Raw genomic sequence first — 21,089 nt, 5'->3', positions numbered from 1 at the left:
TAGAAGCAAACCTAAATTATGCCACTTCAAAGGAGTGAATAAGGAATATTTTTCTGGAATGTCAAAAACACACACATTAATCCAAACCAATCTTCACAAGAATCCTAAAGTGTTAAGATCGCTTAGCTAAAAAACCAAACCCAAACAAGAAGATCCAACTCAAAACAACCACAATGTTACTGATTCAGGTATAGAAATTGGTCAACAGTACTTTAAGATCAATGGGTGGAGTGGGAGGGATGGCGCAGGGGAAGGCTATCAGATAACATTCAGTAATGCCACCTGACAAACTTACAACAGATATTCCAACAGGGGAGAAAAGTATATGACTATCATGGCTGCCTTAAAATCTCCAGTCTGTTTGTTGTTGCTAAACAAAACTTCATTACAACAATCATCACTTTTCTATAATTTATTTCAGTTAGGTGAGGTACTTCACATTGCTGTATTCACCTGTGTGTGCCCTCCACAGTCCTACCATTTGAATTTCTTAATGTGCCTTTTCAGGGAGAAAAATCCACGTCATTTTTCCACATATAGAAGTAGTAAACACTGGTTTAACTCAAATTTTTTGACAATTTATTAACATTATTAGACTTGAGAAACAAAGTGAAGTTTTATTCAAAATGTAAACATTAAGATAATTTTAAAATGTTAGTGCTCACCAACAGTAAGAATAGTCTTTTTCCTGCCTATTTTCTTCCACATATTTATTTATAAATAATGCACTGGAAAAATGCTTTTGTCACTTGAGTCACCTGAATAAGTTCTTATAGTATTCTTGCACCATTATAAATAAATGATGGAAATGGCCTCATACTCCAAGTTTTCAGCCATCACCATAACACGTACTCCACTCAGAATGTTACCTGTGCATGATACAAATAATAATCCTGCTCTGAAGCAGCTCATCATTATTACATGGAAATATCACAGACAGTAAGTCCCAAAATTTTTAAGGGGGTGGAAGAGGAAAAAAACCCACCACATAAAAATCTTGCACAAAATGCATGCCTGTATAGAAATACCCAAAGTTGCTGTAGGAACAAGCAGCAAAATATAGCAAGAACAAATGCAAAGTTTATTCCACGTATGCTACAGTTAGTCAAGATGTTAGGGAAGTATCAAAATTGGTACTATTAACATATGGCAACAGTTTTATTCTTACAATACATTGCAATAGAGTTGCTTCACTGGAAAAGGCTTTTAAGCTGCAGACAGTGCAATTGCGTTGAATCTTAATTCTTCTGGGTCACGTTCCATGAATTTCTTGCAAACTTCTATTGCATCCTAGGGGGAAAAAAGTACAAAGAAAACTAAAATGAAAAACAATATAAATCACATTTGTAATAAAAAACCCAAACAAAACAGAATTGAAATACGAAGATATGCTTACACAAACTGGGCTCAAAATGGATTTTTCATAAAGGTTTACTAAATAGTGTGACAAACCTGCATAAACGGTATTTCTGATGTGAGTTACCCCTACTCAAGATTACTTAGAGTGCTCATATAGGCAGCCTAAAAGAGAAAACGTCTTATGAAGGACCTTAGCAATGATGATTTTTGTGACTGAATATTACTTTGTGCAGCAGATGTGTTGCTTTTCTGACTTTCTAAATGCATCTCTGAAGTTTGCCTTAACTAGTACTGCTGCCTTTAGAAGTTCTTCCTTTGTTTCAAGATGAATCTAAGCTGGGTGGGGTAATTGAAAGATTTTAAGTAATTCCTTCATCTAGCTTTAGGGTGCAATCTGGACAACACATGTTATCAGCAAAAACAGGAAAAAGACACATACGGAATAAAGAAGGCTTTATCCAATTTCTTCCCCTGTCCAAGCAAGAACAAATTATTTGTAAACTTTTCAGACATTAGTCTATGCTTCTAAAATATAAATAATTTTGTATTTTGTTTTAGTTTCTCTGGTTTCTTCCTTTTGTAATGCTAATCCAATCTGGATATCATAAAACTCAGATCTATGTATTGCCTTCTCTCAACTTTGCATCATTCTGTGGGGATGACAGTTTATCCTCCCAACTCAGTGTATCCCTTTCCAATAATTTCTCAGCTCATGACACAAAGAAGTACCCAAAAGAAGCTGTGAAAGTAGAGAAGAATGATTATGAGCAAGGATCAGAAAGGAAATCAACTTCTGTCTAGCATGACACCTATCAAACTACAAACCAAAGGAAAGAGAATGAAAAATTGTAAGTTTTCAACCTGTTAGCTTCTTGTTAGATGTACTAATTGAAAGGAGCAGGAGTATATGAAAATCTAAGCACAAGAAGATAAGTCAGTCTCATCTTGTAGTCAACCCTTATGATATTTGTGTTGTGATACTCTGTCATCCACAGTCACAATGTAAGTATTCCAAAGTATCTCTTTCCAAACCTAATTTGGCCTCACTATCCCACTTGCTCTATTCCTCATCCAACTATAAATATAGCTAGACTACCTATTTTATAAATTTTGTAGAAACACAGCAAGAATTTCATATAGCACCATTTAATAAGGTTCTCTATCCCTACCTCTAAAAAAGAATCGTCGCTGGTTTCCCCATGGTTTATTGGAAATGGCTTGCGCCCATCTGTTGAAAGACAAAATGGGAATGAATAACACATTTATAAAATTATAAAAGCTTCATTTTTCCAGTTAAAACTATTTAAACAGATCTTTTGTACTTCACTCTCCAAAATGATATCCCATTTTTCATAAAGTTCACACACGCAGCTAGCTGTTCCCTGGTCTCTCCACTGCTGACTGCTTCTACCAGTATCATTATACACAGTCTGCTGCTTTTAAAAGAATAATCCAATCAAAACTACTGAATAGTTTTCAATATTTAATTTGAAAACTTCAAAGCTCTATGTTGCTGTTGGTTTAGTGCTGGTATAGTAATTCAGTTTTTCAAGCAGAATAGAAAAATTTCAGCTACACTTGATGGATTTACGCAGACAGACAGCTGTATGTCTGTGGTGTTTGACAGCTGTGATCAGGGACTCCACAACAGACCAGAGTAGCAAACCCACCATTCTGAAGAGTCTGACATCACTGAAAATGTTTCTGTCATTTAAAATAAATTAGCAAACAAACAAAACAGCTCTAAGTATTAAGTATTTTCACAGCATTTAAACAGGATTGCTATGGTTATTTTTCTTTTATTTGTTTTTTTTCCTTGCATTTCCAAGAGAATAATGCTTGTCAGTCTCAGCATTTAAAAAAGAATTTCATTCATATAAATATGTTTCAGGTTACTTGCAGCGAGTTAACAGGATGAAAATTTATGTCAGGTTATCTTAAATATTTGCCAAACCAAAATCACTTTTGGCTCTGTCTTCCTTGTAAAAGGCTTTTCCCTCCCGAAAAATGCCACCAAAGTTGACAGCACTTCCAAACAACATTTTCTATAACTAAAAATAGATTTGATGTTAGAAAACATTTGGATTTATATGAACAAGATGTTGTTCATTATTGTAACTACCATGGCTGAAGATAGAAGGCAAAACCCTCAGAAAATGCCAGGGAAACAGAACTGAATACCCTGCACGATTGCAAGCTAAGTTTACCTTAATTTTGGGGCTTTTTTGTGTCCATATTGGCAGAACAACATTTTAATTTCATGTGTCTATAAATAATGTGTTTTCTATGACAGAAACATCATATGCATTTAATATCCATGTGCTTCCTTAGCATTTTCTGCATACCAAAGCCCACATGCTGCCCACACTGTCTGAAGCCAGGGAATCAATCGAAAAACCTTCCATTTTACTACTTTTAAGTTGGGGGTTTTTCGCTTCCTTCCACTGGTACAGAGAGAAATTGTTTTAAGAACAAAAGAAATAGTACTATTGACATTCCACTATACAGCAGAGATAAATGCCTCTTCTCCTAATAAATTTTTATTTTTAGGAAAAATTCAAATGGGGCTTCTCTTACATTATACCTACAGAAAATGGGCAAATATGGTCATCAGAGTACGTAGTCTGCTTTTTAAGCAGCATAAATTAATGGACAAGGAAAATGTATCACAGAAATAGCAGCACACAACAAAAAAATGTGAAAGTCATCCCTTATGCCTTGAAATCTAGAGCCATAAAATATTTATTGCATCCTACAGTACTTACCTTTTTGATCTAGTCCACTGACAGTTACACAGCACCATAAAATACAAAAATGTGTGCCTATTGGTTATGACTTATCCCTGGTAATACCCCTTAGATCAACTTAATATTATGATAAGCATTTCTTATTCATTGCTTACACCATGTTGTGATTACTTATCACGTGTTAAGGGCATTGCTTAATTATATGCTGATTTTCAAAAGATGAAAGTCTTATTACCATAAAATACTGCAAAAATTATGTTAGGAAAGATCAGTGACTTGCAGTTTTTAAATGCTGATCTGCTTGCTGGATTTCTGAAGAGCCTGCTGGAAAACCTAGTTGCCCAGCAACATATTTAAGATTGGAGTCATTAGAGAATATCTGAGCAAAACTAAGTGCTACACAATCTGAACAGGGAAAAAATAGCTGTATTTCAAAAAATAAGGACTACTGTTGCACAGTTAACTGTCTACTGACCACAAAAAAGTCGAGGAAAAAATACCAGACTATTACAAACAAGTTGCAGAGTGTCAGTATCTCTTAGTATCCTGACTACATAATTTCAGTTTAAATATTATCATACTGCTTAATAATATAGATAATATAAGTGGCACACAGTTAATTTAATACTTCCACAAGCAGCTCAGGAACATAAATATAACAAATGTCCTGTGAACTTTTGAGTTTTTATCCATTTTTCTTGCTTCCTGTCCTTATAAATGCCCATAGAAGTTTGGATGCAGTCTAGTATTCTGTACCATTTATTCTTAATAGGATGGAGTTGAGGGAAGGAAAACAAAAAAAACCCCAAAAAACCAAATAAAAAACCCAAACAACTCTAACCCAAAAAAACCCGCAAAAACCAAGAATAAGGCTGTAATTGTTTGAAAGAAATCCCCAGACCCCTAAGATGCAGCTGAAAAGAACCTAAGCCCTACATAACATCAAGAAATCTCTCTGAAACTTTGAGAGTTAACAGCATCACTACTTGCATTTGTTTCTAACAAATGGAGAGAGTGGATAAAAAGTGCTCTTACCCAATTCATAGAGATGACCACCTACATTAACTAATGCAATAAAGTGAAGATCTACTTTTTCATCTATACTTGGCGCCTGCAAGACACAAGACAAAAGAAATTGTGTTTATTAAACTTTTATTGCTATATGATTAATGAGCACATATCATCATAATATACAAAATACCTGGACAAAAGAAATCACAACTGGGAAGCACATTCTGCATCTACACAGAATGGCAGAAGTCAAGTGAGGAACATTTTGGAATGCAGAGAAACTGTCTGCAATGCATACATCAGTAAGAATCCATGCAGTAAAGTATCTGGAAGTATTTCTGATTATAGCTCTACATAAAAGCTCTATTTTTCATTACTGATTAGAAGTAAAGTCAACTTAAATACATATACATCAAAAATAGACTTTCATATAAATAATAAACCCTTCACTAATCTAACTCCCATAACAAAGTGATGCAGGACTCAACTCTGAACCTGTAATATTTTAGAACTTTAAATATTCACTTGGTCAAAATAATTTTTTCCCTGTAAGCCAACCCCAGTTAACCAGTTTCCTCTTCACAGGCAGTCAAAACAAACATATCTTAGGTGGGGAGGAAAGACAATAACCAGAGGTGAACCAGACTGAATTTTCCACGTGGCATCATACTCATTATACCCAGTAAGGACTGAAGTGCAGTGACAGAACCAAGTGACACGACATAAAAATGGTTACAATTAGTAAAGATCTACCTAGCCCAGTACTGTGCTGGCAACTACAGCAAGCAGCAAAAGCTTTTGCAGAAGTTCGTGGGCATGCAGAGCATGGTGCTTACTTAACCAACACATGTTCCCAGCACCTGCTAAACAGTGGTGTTGGAACCTGTGAGCCAGAAGATCTATCATCACTTCTGAGCCAAAAGCTCTATCACCACTGTTGTGTTCAATAGCAACTGAGGCATTAATTCCTTATCAGTCTGTCCAGTCTGCATCTGAACACCATTTAAGATGGTACTATTTTGAGCAACTGGGAAAAAGGACTTCAGGTTTTCTTCATTATCAAGAATCTGACTTGTGTGAAAATGTATTTAATGTAATTTTCTTTCATCTTTTAATTACTGCTAGACTTACATGAATTTTCTAAAAGACTCCAAAAATGTAAAAACTTGCTAAAAACAGATTATAGTGTAAAGTAAGTTGTAGAGCCTTAAAGTCGTATCATCCTTTGAAGACTGGGTTCAAAATTTCCTTTTTGATGATGGCCATGAAAAAAAGACTTTAAAAGGTGATATAAATTGAAGAAATTTGGCAAACAGCCAGAACAACAGAGTGAAGGACAAGAAGTCACTGCAAGTCCTTCAAATACATCAACAAGGCCAAAGAATGCAGTGCTGTGGAGGAACTGCCAACAGCTTAGAGAAATTCTGTGCAGCAAGCTCAAAGGTGAGAAATAAAGAAAAAGAAAACAGAAAATCAAACAGCTTCCCTTCACTCTCATTTAAGATTTAATCTCCATGACCAGTTAGAAGTGTGAAAAGCACAAACACCCTGTTTCATCACTGTTTCAGAGAGCCTAGAATGGAGAAAAGGCATTCTGGCCACTGAAGATGAGGCATCTATCAAAGGGGCAAGAAGATCTTTCCACCAGAAATTCAAGCAGTCTAAGTGAAATGGCGCTTGATAATTTTGTTTCACAGAAGGCCAAACTGAGCCACGACTTAACGAAACCAAACAGCCCCAAGAACTTGACTACTCCAGATGCAAACTTCAAAGGACCACAGGTTTCCATCAAACCACACAAGACAGCAGGTAATGTCCAATGGCACCTTGTTGTTACTGCTATTGACCACCCAACTTTTTACAGACATCACAACTGTAGTGCTACAAAAGTGTGCAGGCAGGCAAGGCTGAGCATGCTTTGTCAAATCCCACATTGTCACCTAATTCCCTTCATAGACATACCACTTCACAGCTGTTCACTTATCAATTAAACATATCAACTAAAAAATCTGGGTTTAAGAAATTTCAGGGTTAGGGGAAAGACCACTGCCAGTTAGTGTCACTTTAAGAAGGAGGTGGCTTAACAATTTAAAGCCTACATCTAAACATACTCTGAGCTCAAGGTGACATGAAGTAGGAGAGTATATCACTATTTCAGAGGACTTTGAGATGTTCAGGAGTTGATTTTTACCACATTTAGAAACAAGATATAGTTGCCCTTTTGACCATTTTGGGTGTTAAGTTCTTTGTCAAATTCTAATAAACACCCCTTCTCTAGAGAGACACCTTTGGCATGCTTGGAATGCTGAGTCCATATATAGAAAGAAGATGAATAAGTAAGCCATCAAAAAAAACCATGATTGACTTTTCATAAAGTTTACTTAGAGACAGACTCCTATAGAATCCTGCTGAGTTTTTGTACAAGACTAATCTAAATAACATGCTTTCATTGTGCTATTGCCATAAACTGTGAGAAATGTTGTGTTTTTACATTTTTAATTCCCCAACCTCAGAGAGAATGAAATTGCCATGCCATTATTAAGTTTTCTACCATATGTTCGAATGTAGGCAGTCTCCTTCCATTAAGATTTTCTTTCATCTAATCTAGATAGCAGTTAAGTTGATTTTTACATTTCTTGAAAAATTAGGATTTCAACAATTTGCATAATTATAAGCACAGTGAAACAATAGGGTCCGAATAGTCATGATGACCTAAAACTTTGTATTATAAAAATCTGTTGCTTATAGCTTAAACAAACAAGTAACTGGATTAATCTTTCCCAATGTGATGAATCTGATTCAAAATCCCTCCACCCCTCCCCTCCTTAGGGAAAAAAAACCCCAACACATCCATATGTGTGCAAGCACACTCAAACACACATAGACACCACATAAAAAGCCTAGTCAGGCCAATTTCCACTTCACTGGGAAGCCCTAGAAATCCAACACTTGAACCAGAAGACTTTATATTTCAAAGGAATGGAAAAAAGTGGGAATGTCCGCTCCAGGGAGATGTCTTTTGTGGTCTCCTCAAAAAGCTACACCTTTGGCCAAGTTTTCAAGTTTCTAATAAAGTGTCTATGCGAATGCTTAAAAGAACAAGGAGCATAGCAGTAAGAAGTATTTCTGCACATTCATCATGAAGTAGTATTGCTCAGAACAGTTACAGAGGATTTTCTCTTGATTGCTCTTCTTGTCAAAGACCACAGTAACACAGATATCAATCAAGTGTTCAGTGATCTGTTCCTCTAGATTTTTTCACTTCAAAGCCCCATCAGTGTGCAAAAGAAAAAAGCACATTTGAAGGACCACATGTGTGTATGAACCACAAGGAGAAAGACACGGTAGTCTAAATTATGTGATTGTGTAATCAGGATTTGGAACTAACCTATGGGATTCAAGACTTATTTTTCAAGTCTTCTGAAGAGCTGTCATGCTGAGTACTGGAAATTCATACTTCTCTCCTATCCAGGAAAGACAGAAAGAGGACGAATACCAGCACCTTGAGTAGCTTACAAAGCTTACGTTATGGTTGCAATCATAGTATAAGAAGTAAGTTTTGGTAATTTGGGTCAGAATACATAATTTTTCCAATTTATTTCTCCAAACTAAAAACATGCTGAAAAATAAAAACCAGAAGACTCAAAACTGATTTAAAGAAGAAGAATACAAGTTCACTGCTCAAAGTGATGGTTCTGAGAAGATGATCTCAAATGTAACTTGTTCCCAAGGAACTAAGGTAACATTCAATGATAATAATACAGAATATTTTCATGAATACTCAGTTGCACACACAAAAGAGCCAATGCTGTCTGCCCTCTAACTTTGGATACCACATTAAAAGCACTTAAATATCAGAGTCCCTGTTTTTCAGAGGATTTGACTGCCTTCTCTGCTAACCTGGACATTTAAATTGAATAATAAACAAGTGCTGACCTTTGTAAGAAATCAATTTGAATTGATTTGTCTCAGGTCAATATCCATTAGTTCATGCTATTGAAACAGAACCTCTACATTTCTTCCTCTTTTCACTAGCAGGTATCAAATCTGTAATTTAAAACTGCATTTCCCAAAGTTTTTTTACAATATAAATTATAACTCTTCCTATGCCTTCTTGTACTAAGAAATTCCTTTAGTTTTACCTTTCACGAGTGCATGCTGCACTCTCCTCATGAACTAAACCAGTCTTTCTCGTGGTTGCATTAATCTTCAGAAACTCAGTGGTACACCCCATATCATCCCATATGCCCAATCATATCAGTCTGTCTTATAAAGACTATTTCATCACCTGTACAGTTTATCATGCAATGCACTTAGACCATTATCCCAATCTAAAAGTTGGTATTCAATTTTGATACACTTGAAATCCTTTGATCTTCAACTGTTGCAAAGTCAAGACATAACTATTTGTCAAATTTATGTGCAACTGGTTTCTTTTCCTATGAACTTCATTTCTGGGACAAACTTACAACTGAGAAAAAAAATCGTCTTCCTCGCATGGATCCACTGAACAAGCCTTACCACACCCTGCTTAAAATGTATTTATGAAAGACCACATTTTAAAAGCAGATTCAGTGTTACTTGACAGTTTTCAGGCAATTTCTTCCAACTATCTTGTATTTGTATTATTCCCTTAGTTTTGAAAGGAAGAAGCAAGGCAAGAAGCCTCACAAACCAGTTCAGTAGAATGCTTTGCAACACAGGTAGTGACTGGGAAAGGAAAAAGAAGTCACTTGGTGTTAAGTCAAGAAACTGGCATCAGGAGTCTGTTAAGTTATGGAAGAGTACTGAGGACTGATAGGGAAGAGACAATTTTGCAGAACCTTCAAGAATAAAAAAATTCAGATACATCCAATTCAAAGATCATGACAAAAGCATCTACAGTTTTAAGAGAAGAAAAAACCTTAGAGGTTTATCTACACAAGTTCACTCACAAGGTATTACAAGAAGCCAAAGAAAACCATATCCAAAAAAGAAGACTACTAGGTGTGGTTTAGATTCAATAAATTCTGAAGTAAAATGGAAAAAGTGATGCAATTGCTATTGAGTAGATCAGACATCTGTAACTTCTGTTTTGCAGCATGGGATGTGCTTGGGCAAATATACCGTGTAGGACTGTGAAAGGCATTTGGGTCTCAGTTAAAGTACTGTAACTAAAACAAAGACCATCGGAATGATAGTCACAAGTTTTTAGTAAGACTATTTCTAGCTTTTTCTCACAAACAGTGACATCTCTATTCATATTTAATATGCTGCAGTTTGACATACAAAAGGCAGCAAAACCTAAGGCAAACAGAAACACTAAAAGAATAGATGATCTGGAAGAGAAAGTGACAAGGATGGAGGGAAAGTCAACATTACTAAACAAGCACGCTGATAGCTTACCTTAAAAATATGCCACATCTGCTGCAATTTATCAGATTTGTACAGAACACTTCAGGACAGTATTTTCAATTTCCCCCCCCCTCCTAATATATGTTCTTAACTCATCTAGAGACCTACTCTAAAAAGATGTACTGGGTCTGGCTGAGATGGAGCTCATTTCCCCAGAGCAGCCCTCCCAGTGCTGAGCTTTGCATTGGTAGCTGGAAAGGGGCTGGTATCACCCCAGTGCTTTGGCCACTGCTGAGCAGCACTGGCACTGCGTCACTGCCCTCTCTCCAGCGTTTCAGCCTCACTGGTGAGAGAGTGGTGGGCAAAATCCTGTGAGGGGACACAGCCAGGACAGGTGGCCCAAACTGACCAAAGGGATATTCTGTACGATATGAGGTCTGCTCAGCAATGAAAGCTAAGAGAAAGGAGGAGGAAAAATGGGCAGGCATTAGTTATTGTGACATTTGTCTTCCTGGCCAACCACTACACACACTGAAGACTGGCTTCCCAGGAAGTGTCTGGACATCCCCAGCTGATGGGAAATACAGAATAAATCTTTTGTTTTCCCCTGCTTTCATGTGAAGCTTTTGCTTTACTGAAGTGCCTTTATCTTGACATACGAGTTTTTTTCTCTTATTTTTCTCCCCACCCTGGCCTGCAAAGGAGGGGAGTGACAGAGCAGCCTGATGGGCATCTGGTGTCCAGCCAAGGTCAACCACCACTGAAGTCCAGGAAAGTTTTCAACTAGGAAAAGTGCTTTTACTTAAGGAGCCTAGAAAAAGCCTCCCAGCATCAAAACTTTTGCTCTAAATTTTGAAACAATCTTTTTTCTGTTTGCCAATGGTTTAGTAGTAGAAATTTACTCAGAACTACAAGAAAGTTCAACTATGTTTTAAACACAATATACAGGATGTTCCCACCCCCTTAAATTCAAGAGCATAGTTTTCTTAATAAAAGCAATACTAAAATGCTCATACATTTCTCATACACTGGCCTCATGCAATACTGAGCAGTTCAGCCTCTTTGTAAACCTAGGAGAATATCAGAGCTGTACAAATACTACTTGTTGACAGGACACAAAATACTATATTGTCATTCAAGTTTTACAAAGCCAACGGAGACAGCTTTAATGCCAAAAATGCTGTCTGATTTCTTGCACATTAAACTAATTTACAAAAAAAGTTGTGTGTTCCTAATTTTCTTGTAAGGCATGTTATACAAACATGTAAAAATGAGAACAACATTTAGTTACCAATACGTACCAGACTATACAGTATTTATCAGCATTCACTGATAAATCTTTATGTATAGGCCTTGAAATTTTATTCTGTTGGATGAAGACAGGACATCAGGGGAATTAAGGTATAATATTTTGAAATCTTTTAGAAGCAAGCTTCTGCTTTGCCACATAGAGTTGCATTGAAAGCTCAACTAATTTTCTGAGCATTTTTAAAGCAAATGCTCCCTACTAGTGGATGACGACTCATTTTTAGACAGTTTCTGAAGTTAAAAAAACCCTCAGCTTGGTTTTCTGCTATAATGACAACAGATTATGCTGTAATGTCTTAGATAAGTCATCGTTTATTTACTGTTGAAGTAAACTCATGTTCAATTAATGCTTTTGTTCTAAGCAGGCACACTTAAGCTCAAGTCTCTTTCAATAATATTTTCTGAACAACAAGCATAGATAAGTCAAACTCAAACAAGATCCCAATTTGAAATTACAGAAACATGACACAGGATTTTCCAAGGTTTGCTAAACAATAAAATCCCCAGGTAAAATGTCAGATGTTTGTCAATGTCAGCAAAACAAATGAGAGGTAAGAAGCATGAGTTGGGAAGAATTTAAGTCTGTACTTAACTTCACACCGCCTCAGATCCCAAAATATTTAACTAGCTCCAAATGATAACATCAAGAATGGTCCACAGTTCTGAATATTACATGAGAGCTAGATACTTAATAAAAGCAATTACTATTCACATGAAGAGAAAGAGTCTGGGAAAAGGCCTCATCTTGAGATATTTATCAGAATAAAAATAAAAAAGCTATAAAGAAGTGGAAGCATTTGACACTAATTTTTAATAGCAGTAAAACATTAAGGATTTCCACATGTGCAAAGACACATCTGAATGAAAAAGAAAATTATTTGGACCACAGCTAGAGTAGTTGTTTCATCTCTGTAAAAAATCCACCTATCTCAAAGAAGAATTTCTAGGAACACAGGTGAAATGTGATCAGTATCAAAGAATGATAAAAACAGAATCAATGTCTCAATTTTGCATTTAAGACCATTAACTTCTACATACCAAGATTTATTTTTTTATTCATGTATGCATTAGAAGTGTGATCACTCCTTAAAAGCAGGATGAAATAGCACTAAAAGACCCCTTCAGTTCGGTGTTTCTGCTGGTGGCCATCAAGCCATTTAGAAACATTGGCTACTCTGTACATATAGTTTTTTTCCCAGATTTTCAAGATACATTTCTGGTCGGTGAGTGAAAGAGGAAAAAAGTTTAAATATTTGATGACAAGCTTTTCTTATTGGAACATGTTCCCTTTCAACTACAATGTTTGTGTACAAACTATATGAAGAAACAAGATGTCAAGTGAGAAAGCAACCAGCCCCTTGGGATTAAAGGAAACATTTTATCATTATACTGAAATACCCAAGGACCATTAACCAAGAGTTAAGGAAAGAAAAGGAGACTAGGTTTAGGATATGAGAACTCAAAACCAGGTCTCAAACACAGAAGAAATAATATCACATGGCAAAAAATTAGAAGCCCCTTGATTTAGCAGGTCCAAATGAAAGCTCATGAAGATGAGGTGAAAAGAAGAGGCTGGATGTGGAGCCTATGGCAAAAACAAGCGCCAGTTCATGAATGGTAAACTTCTTCTATGCTTTGAAAATGATTAGCGTAAGTATGGAATCAAAAGTACCTGGACAGCAAAGCATGGAATGATGTACTTTTGCTGTCTAACATGGCGGAAAGGGAAAAAAATAAACCAGGAAGAAAGAAATCTTAAGAATGGTTGAGAAAAGACCCCACCAAAACATGATGCCTTGAAGACTGAAGCTACATGGCAGAAGGCCAGTGGTGTCAGAGTAAGGAAAGACTGAAGATGGACTACACTTACAACAGAATGAAGCCCGACAGACGGAAGGCGTATCAAGGGCCGCCACCGACGCAGACGGACTGACGGACTGGGAGCCTTTGCAGGACCTACATGATTACGTTTGGCCCAGGAGAGGGATGCAGAGTGACACAATGGTGAGGCCTTCGTTCTGCTGTGGCTAACCTGAGGCTGCGATGAGCATGGTGGTGAAGACAGCGAGGACGATGACGACTACATAAACATTAAAAAAGAACATACTTAGCCCACTTAAACTTGAAATAGCATCCCTGCAACTGCAGCAAATAGCAACTGCAGAAACGTCCACTATTGAGTATACTGTCCTTTAACTGCTCAAATCACACTGATAATAATCAAGAATATGTTGAATCTGAATGAGAAGATGAAAGAACACTGCAAATAAGCAAAGACATTGTTCAAATCTGAAGTTTATAGTCAGATAAGCTAGAGGTTATTCACACCCAGGGAACTTGACAACATGAACACAAATTAACTGACTCATTCAAGAGACAGAGTGTTGGAAAGTGAGGAGGGAGGGGATTTAAGCATCATTTAATAGAAGAAATCATTAAGAACAGAGAAAGAACCAGTTTTGTCTACAGCTACAAAAGCTGTGAGCAATAGTTCTTTGGCAATTTGGGAAAGCTAGACTGCTGCTCTGGGATTTAAGATGAATCAAGTAACTATGGTAACAGAACCCAGAGTTTCTTTACTGTTCCATGTCTAACATAAAAGGAAAGCAAAGGAAAAGGGAAGCTTACCGTGGTGAGGTATGCAACTTCCTAAGTTTTTCACCTATTCTTCTAAAATAGCAGGCCAGTGGCAGTACTGCCATTAACACTCAGGATCCCTTTAGTATCCGTGGAAGCAGTGGGACTATGTTAAACCATTCAAATTGTTACTATTAGAAGAAAGACCATAGAAGTATTAAAAATGACTCTCAGCTCCAACTGACAAAGTTATAGTAAATATATTAAGACCAGAAAGGACCATTGTGATGATTTAGTTTTGATCTTCTGTCCCACACAGGCCACAGGACCAAACAAGTACAAGTTTTGCTTGGATCAGAGCATACTCATAAAACAGAAACAAACATTCGAGCTTAACAATTTTTTAACTACTGAAAAAAATTAGAACAAACAAAAAATTAAATCAATCCTGTCTATAGCTACATAGAGACAATAAGCAGCATATTTATACAGTTTACTAAAGTTCATAATAAATGAAAATGCAACCTTCTTAGTCCTGTTCAATGATAACGTAACACGAACAACAGATTACATTATTCATCCGGACACGATGGCAAACCAGGAGCTCATCTTCAGCATTTCAACCACTATTACCTTGGACTATATAACAATTCCCAGTGTTATCTAGAGCCTCTCAGAGAACCCCTTGCCTCTGTCAAGAAATGAAGTTAATCTTTTGTGCTGATTACACAGCTTTTATTTGGCCTCAGAAAAACACTCCTTTGTTTGAAGCTAATATAAAGGGCAATCCAGATTGTCCTGTGTTAATGTCTTTTGCTTTAATATCTGCTGATCTTTTTCCACTGCCTGTAAGCTTTGAGGTGTATTTTAATAACAGAATCATGGAATGGTTTGGATTGGAAGCACCCACCTTAAAGATCATCTAGTTACAATTCCCACATGGGCAGGGACACCTTCCATTACACCAGGTTGCTCAGAGCCCCACCCAAATCGGTCTTGAACACTTCCAGGCATGAGTCATCCACAACTTCTCTGGGCAACCTTTTCCATTGCCTCACCACCCTCACAGTAAGGAATTTCTTCCTAATGTCTAATCTAAGCCCACTGTCTTTCAGTTTGAAGCCATTCCCCTTAGTCCTGTCATGACATGCCCTTGCATAGCTTCTCTTGAGCTCTCTTGCAGTCTCCCCTCAGGCAGCTGGAAGGCTGCAATCTGGTCTCCCTGCTATTGTCTTCCATGTCACTGACAGACAACTTAATAGTACAGGTCTTAGAACTAGTCTCTGCAGAGACCCACAAGCTAACACAGTAACTCATCACTGACACCCCACTTATCTGCCCTGAGACCTGCCAAGTTAGGGCAGGCAGAATAGAACCTGCAGTTCCTTACGGTATGTCCCAAATGATGCATTCAATGGGATGACTCCAGTAGGGGCTGTGAAAACCAAGCATTAGATAGAAAAAAATTATTTTCACTCTTATTATTCAAAATAAGTCACTGTAGTGCTAGTCAAAAGTATTTACTTTCTTTGCATTATTTATTATTTTTGAAGCAACTAATCTTAGTTCTCTTTTTTTTTTCTATCAAGAGTGGGACAATAAATTGATCTTTCTGCTCCCATGTTGCTGACCTTAAAGAAGGAAGATAGGGTTAGGGATTTTTCATGAAGAGCAAGCATCAAGTACAGCAGAAACTGTAAAGCTCAAAGACATGGAACATTACTAAGTCTTATAACCTGTCCAGAGAACACAGTTTTCCTCAGGGTTGTCACAGTTTGATTTTTTGCTTTAATTTCAAGCATTCTGATCCACCTACATCTCAGCAACTCCTAATAAAAGAGGACAAAACTAGAAAACCTCCAATCCAAAAATGGAACTACATGAATAAAAAGGAATTCAGCAATGACAATACTTCTACAAGACAAAAAGTCTTACAATAGCTTAATGGTTATTACAGTTTTGACTGGGGTTTTTTCATATGCTTCACTTGAAGAACTGATCTAGAATGAGACCTTTTACATTCAGGTAACAGATCAGATGACTTTAAAAATTATTTGTTTTCAGCTTGCTTAAGAAAATTTTAAAAGATGATAAAAGACTGCTTCTACAACTCCTCATACTCCACAGACCTTCCGATGCAGGGAGGAACCTATAAGATTAGAACCTGCTGTCAGGCAGAAATTTAAGAGCTTTGCTGACTACATAGTTCATGATAAAAGGCAAGAGACACTTGTATGTTTTACAATTTTTTAAGCTGCTGCCATCATAAGAGACAGGATTGGTAAGTCTTCCAAGAATCTGAATTGTAGCATTTTTTAGTGAGAAACAGTTAAAAAAACCTGACTGGAAGCTGTTAAACTGTATACTTTTGCTATGGAAAAAAATCCTCTTTTTTAGGACTCCTGTATAATTACTGTGAAACCGTTCATAAGATTTTGAACAATACCTAATTTAAGAATTGTTTAACAGTACAGGGATAGCCGCAATATTGAAAAATTTTCTCTAGAGAGCCTTGTTTTAATTTTGCTACCATTTTTACCACAAGTCTATACTTCTACCATTCCTCTTCATTGTACTTCTTTGTTTTCTGGCCAATATTGCTAAAATAATGAGAAAATATTAAAAATACCCCTTGCCTGAATGTAATGAGACCAAGAAATACTTTAGCTTTTCAAAACTGAATTTATACCACAGAATGACATTTAGGGCAACTAATGTTTTAATATTTCTAGTTAGTTTTGCCCTGATTTTTACTTCCATCCATTGAATCTTTTTATCCTTTATTTTCTGTACTAGTGGGTCCCCTAGTGAGATCAACTAAGAGAACAAGAAACTTCCTCTCCATTGAAAATATACTTTTGCATCTGTGAGAGTAGAATTTCAGCAGACAATATGTAGGAATTCTGGAAAAGCAAACTTAACATTGGATTAACAAGCTAATTAACAAGGCTGTAATAACCAGAAGATTCTATGCATGGTTTTAATAATACACACAAATTAAGCTATGTGAACAGAGGTTGTTTTAAAATGAATATTAAAAAAATTAAATTAGAATTACATGCCAATATTAATATGAAATGAATGTTAAATATACATCTCAAAAAAAGAATACCATTCATACATTTCACATTTAATTTAAAATATGGAAGACAAATCCTAACTTGAAACACTCTATTCAAACAAAATTTATTAACAGCTAGAAACTGCAGAAAAGAGAGAATTAGTCTGACTTCACAAGAAGAAAAGATCACAGGAGCATATTCCTGTGCTGAAAATTATAATAGGTCAAATATCTGAAGTGGTAAAACAAAAACCCTGAAATAGAATTGAATGTTATTGTCATATAAACCAGTAAGAACAGCAAGTTTATTGTCTGAAATGCAAAAAAAAAAAAAACAAAACAAAAAAAAAAACAAAAAACATTATAAAGAAGTTAAAAGCTTCATGGAGTAGGTCCAGAAAATGTTCAGGCAATTACCATCTGCCCCAATCCAAAACTCACTCCTATATATAGCTGTTACTAAAATCTAAGATCTAAAAGGAATCACATACAAAGTTTGTCAGGCACCAAGAGCTGTGCTTCTGCACACACCTAAAAGTGCCTAAGTTTGACGGTGTTGAAGAGCTCATGGCTAGGTTCACACACAAACCTGTCAGGTTCTAGAAACAGGGACCTTTTTGCTCATCTTGTTTGTGGAACCCAATCCAGCAAATTATTTCAGTCCACGTTTAATACACTGAAGACCTGACAGGACAAAGCAGCATCTGGTATTGCATGACCATTTCTAAACAGAAATACATATCATTGATTAACCTGCTAGTGGCTACAAAATTCATCTATCTGGAAACTCAGATTTAGAGCATCCTTGCAGTGGATCCAAGCTTCCCTGCCTGTCAGCTCACAACCTGTGCTGGGACAGGGGCTTTTCTTTTTTCCTCCGTTCTGAGGTTGTGTCACTGTGTACAAAGAAATGCCAGCTGCACTGGGACAGAGATAAAATGAGCTTTAACTGCATAACAACATGTCTGGCAACTTGGGAAACAGAAGGAGATAGCATACTTTCAGTCCTGGTCATTGTTTCATAGGCACAAGCCTGGGATCAGAGGCCCTGGCACATGTTCTGCATCTGCCCAGTTGCATTGCATAAGCGTGCAGGGACTCCTCCCAACATGCCGTTCATTATACAGTTCCCACACAGTAATCCCTGGAGCAGAGGTGGGAGAAGGTTGAAGCAACAATAAAATGTACAACTTTTCTAACCAAGTGGGCAATATAAGGGTTATTACAGCTTTAAGATTATTCTCAGAGAGGGTGTACTTAGTATCTATCAATCACTTTTCCCCACCACCTTTCGAAGCTTTCTTTTTCTTAAATAATTGCTCATTATGAATTAAACACAATATTTTAAAGGGTCTGTATTACAGTTAAAACTGAGTGTTCTTCTTCCTTAGTCATTACCATTACCGGGTTTTTTACATGCATATTAAATTTATGTGTCACACTGTCTGAACAAACCCTCCTCCTCCTCTTTCCTTCATAAGAGTTTTAAATTTCTCAACAGCATTTCAAGCCCATGTTGGTGGTGGTGAAATCTTGAGAGACATTAAGTTCCTTCAGGTTTTTATAAAAATATAAGCAGCCAGACAGAGGAGAGGAGTCTGACAAAAGAAGAATTCCAAAGAGGTAGATGATGCCTCATGAGCTCATCTCCAACATTACACCACAGAATTCACATGAACTAGAGACATGTGTATTTCGACTGCAAAAAAGCTTGTTCCAAACTAGATATGCCTTATGTGCAACAAAAACCTGACCAATGTGCAAATTCTTAGGAAGTTAAGGTTCATAAACTCCAGTCCTCACAGATCTACTAATTTTGCCAACATCACAATTACCAACATCTGTATTATTGAGACTGAGATTACAGACCAAACTGGGCTACATCTGCTAGCAGATCAACATCTGCACCAGTCATTTTAGTTAGTCCTTCTGCAACCAGTAAAAAAATATTTACAGTACTCTCCATGTAAGTTTAACCCATGATTAAGAATGTACAATATCCTAAGAGTATTATTTTACTAGATATATGGGTAGAGACAAGAAAAATGGTGAGATTAGAGCACCCCAAAAAAATCTTTCCAAAATTAGTGGTAATTTATCTCTCCCTGAAGGCTTAAAGTTCTATGGTCTATGTTAGGCAAAAGTCAAGCTAGATTATCACAATGGTGACTTCTGTGATCAAAAAAAATGTAATCACAAAAAAAACACAAGAAAATTTCAAAGGTTAGGGAGCTCTGCAAAAGCTAAATTAACTAGATTCTTTTTTTCAAATAGTTTTTCCTTCACAAGATTTTTTTTCTTAAATAAATTGAATAGCATTGTTGCACACTAAATACTTTACTTTTGGAGTGCTTCCTTGAGCAAAGTCAGTTGATGCAACATCAATTCTCTGAGTGTTTTTAGCCCACAGTCTAGCTTCAACCATATTGGTAAAATGTTGTAAGTCTTAAGAATTGTAAATTCTTTTCGTTTTCTCCTTCCAAATTAGTGGTTTGATAAAGAAAAAAAAAAAAAAAAAAAAGGAGAGAGCCAAATAATGTTCTCAATAATGTTCTCTTCTGCCTAAGGACAAGAGGCTGACTGTGAATGACTGTGAACTCAGCCATCACCTGTCACACTTGGCTATACCCTGCTGCTTGCTGTCTCTTACAGATAGTGCAAGAACAGCACAGGAAGCATTATGGATTGGAGAGATGCAAAAAACCAAACAAACAAAAGGAAAACCAAACAAACTTATGGCAGTTGATTGGTAGAGATGTTGGATGCAAAACTGTAGAAACATTTTTTCACTTGTGTTATTTATTTCTTATAAACTTGTTATTTAAATCCATAGGTGGATTTATGGGTGCGAATATCCTCTATAGTTATGTTTCATCCTAGGAATCAAAATTCCTTCATGCAGATTTTATGGTTAAGCATAGGATCCAGAATAACAATTCTACTGTATTAATACCTTTTTAGCAATTTGCTCAGTATAGAAATCAGATTAAGGCATGTCTAAAACACTAACACGTTAGATAACATGGCAATGCAATGAGTCACAGACTAACCAGGCACAATTTCTAAAATATTTCACATTATTCTAGTAAGCTCTTTTTTACACTTTTACTTTATAGACTGTAAAAGAAAAAAAGCCATAGCTAAAATTTTTAGGCAACTTCACCATCTTTACAGGAGAGATTATATGCTTGTTCTCTAATGCTAACTTAAAAATCATGTATGAAACAGTTACATAATTGATTTTATATTCTCTCAAGATGCAAATGTTTCTTTAGAAGACTATGGATTATTCAGAAGAAACATCAAGGAATATGGGTGATTTAAGAAAAAAATTCCACCATATGCTCTTGGCAGGAGCAAAAGGGAAGCTCTTTATGTTTCTTCTCCAACAATAAATTGTAATGCCCCAGGGAACCAGAGATCTTTGAAAGTTCAAGTTTTATAGCAGTTGGGAACAGAGTGCATTGATTCTACTTAGCTCTTGCCAATGTTAACGACTGTTACTGTGATCAAAGTCTAACTTCATGCATTCCAAGCAAGATTATAGTTCTCCGGGCACATGAAACAAGTTTACAGACTACAGTTTGCAGTTATGTTTTGAGTTAAAGAAGAAATCAAGCTGTGGTAGTGTTTTTAGAGGCTGCCAACTTCAATCCATGTTAAAAATATTCCTCATCATATTTGTGAACAAA

General features: G+C 36.4%; 1 protein-coding gene across 1 annotated transcript in view; it reads right to left on the bottom strand.

Moving 5' to 3' along the window:
* Positions 1 to 397: 397 nt before the first annotated feature.
* The window catches only part of UCHL3 (ubiquitin C-terminal hydrolase L3), a 40,606-nt gene continuing 19,914 nt past the window's right edge, over positions 398 to 21,089 (bottom strand). The window contains exons 7-9 of the mRNA XM_038140716.1: positions 5,142 to 5,217; positions 2,529 to 2,587; positions 398 to 1,290 (exon numbers count right to left, since the gene is read on the bottom strand). Coding sequence (XP_037996644.1) covers positions 1,207 to 1,290; positions 2,529 to 2,587; positions 5,142 to 5,217 — 219 coding nt within the window. The 3' untranslated portion in view covers positions 398 to 1,206. The remainder of the gene's footprint in view (positions 1,291 to 2,528; positions 2,588 to 5,141; positions 5,218 to 21,089) is intronic.

This window comes from Motacilla alba, chromosome 1 (assembly GCF_015832195.1).
Source record: "Motacilla alba alba isolate MOTALB_02 chromosome 1, Motacilla_alba_V1.0_pri, whole genome shotgun sequence".
Lineage (NCBI taxonomy): Eukaryota > Metazoa > Chordata > Aves > Passeriformes > Motacillidae > Motacilla > Motacilla alba.
Note: the sequence above shows the minus strand (reverse complement) of the source record. Positions and strands in the feature narration are given on the sequence as shown.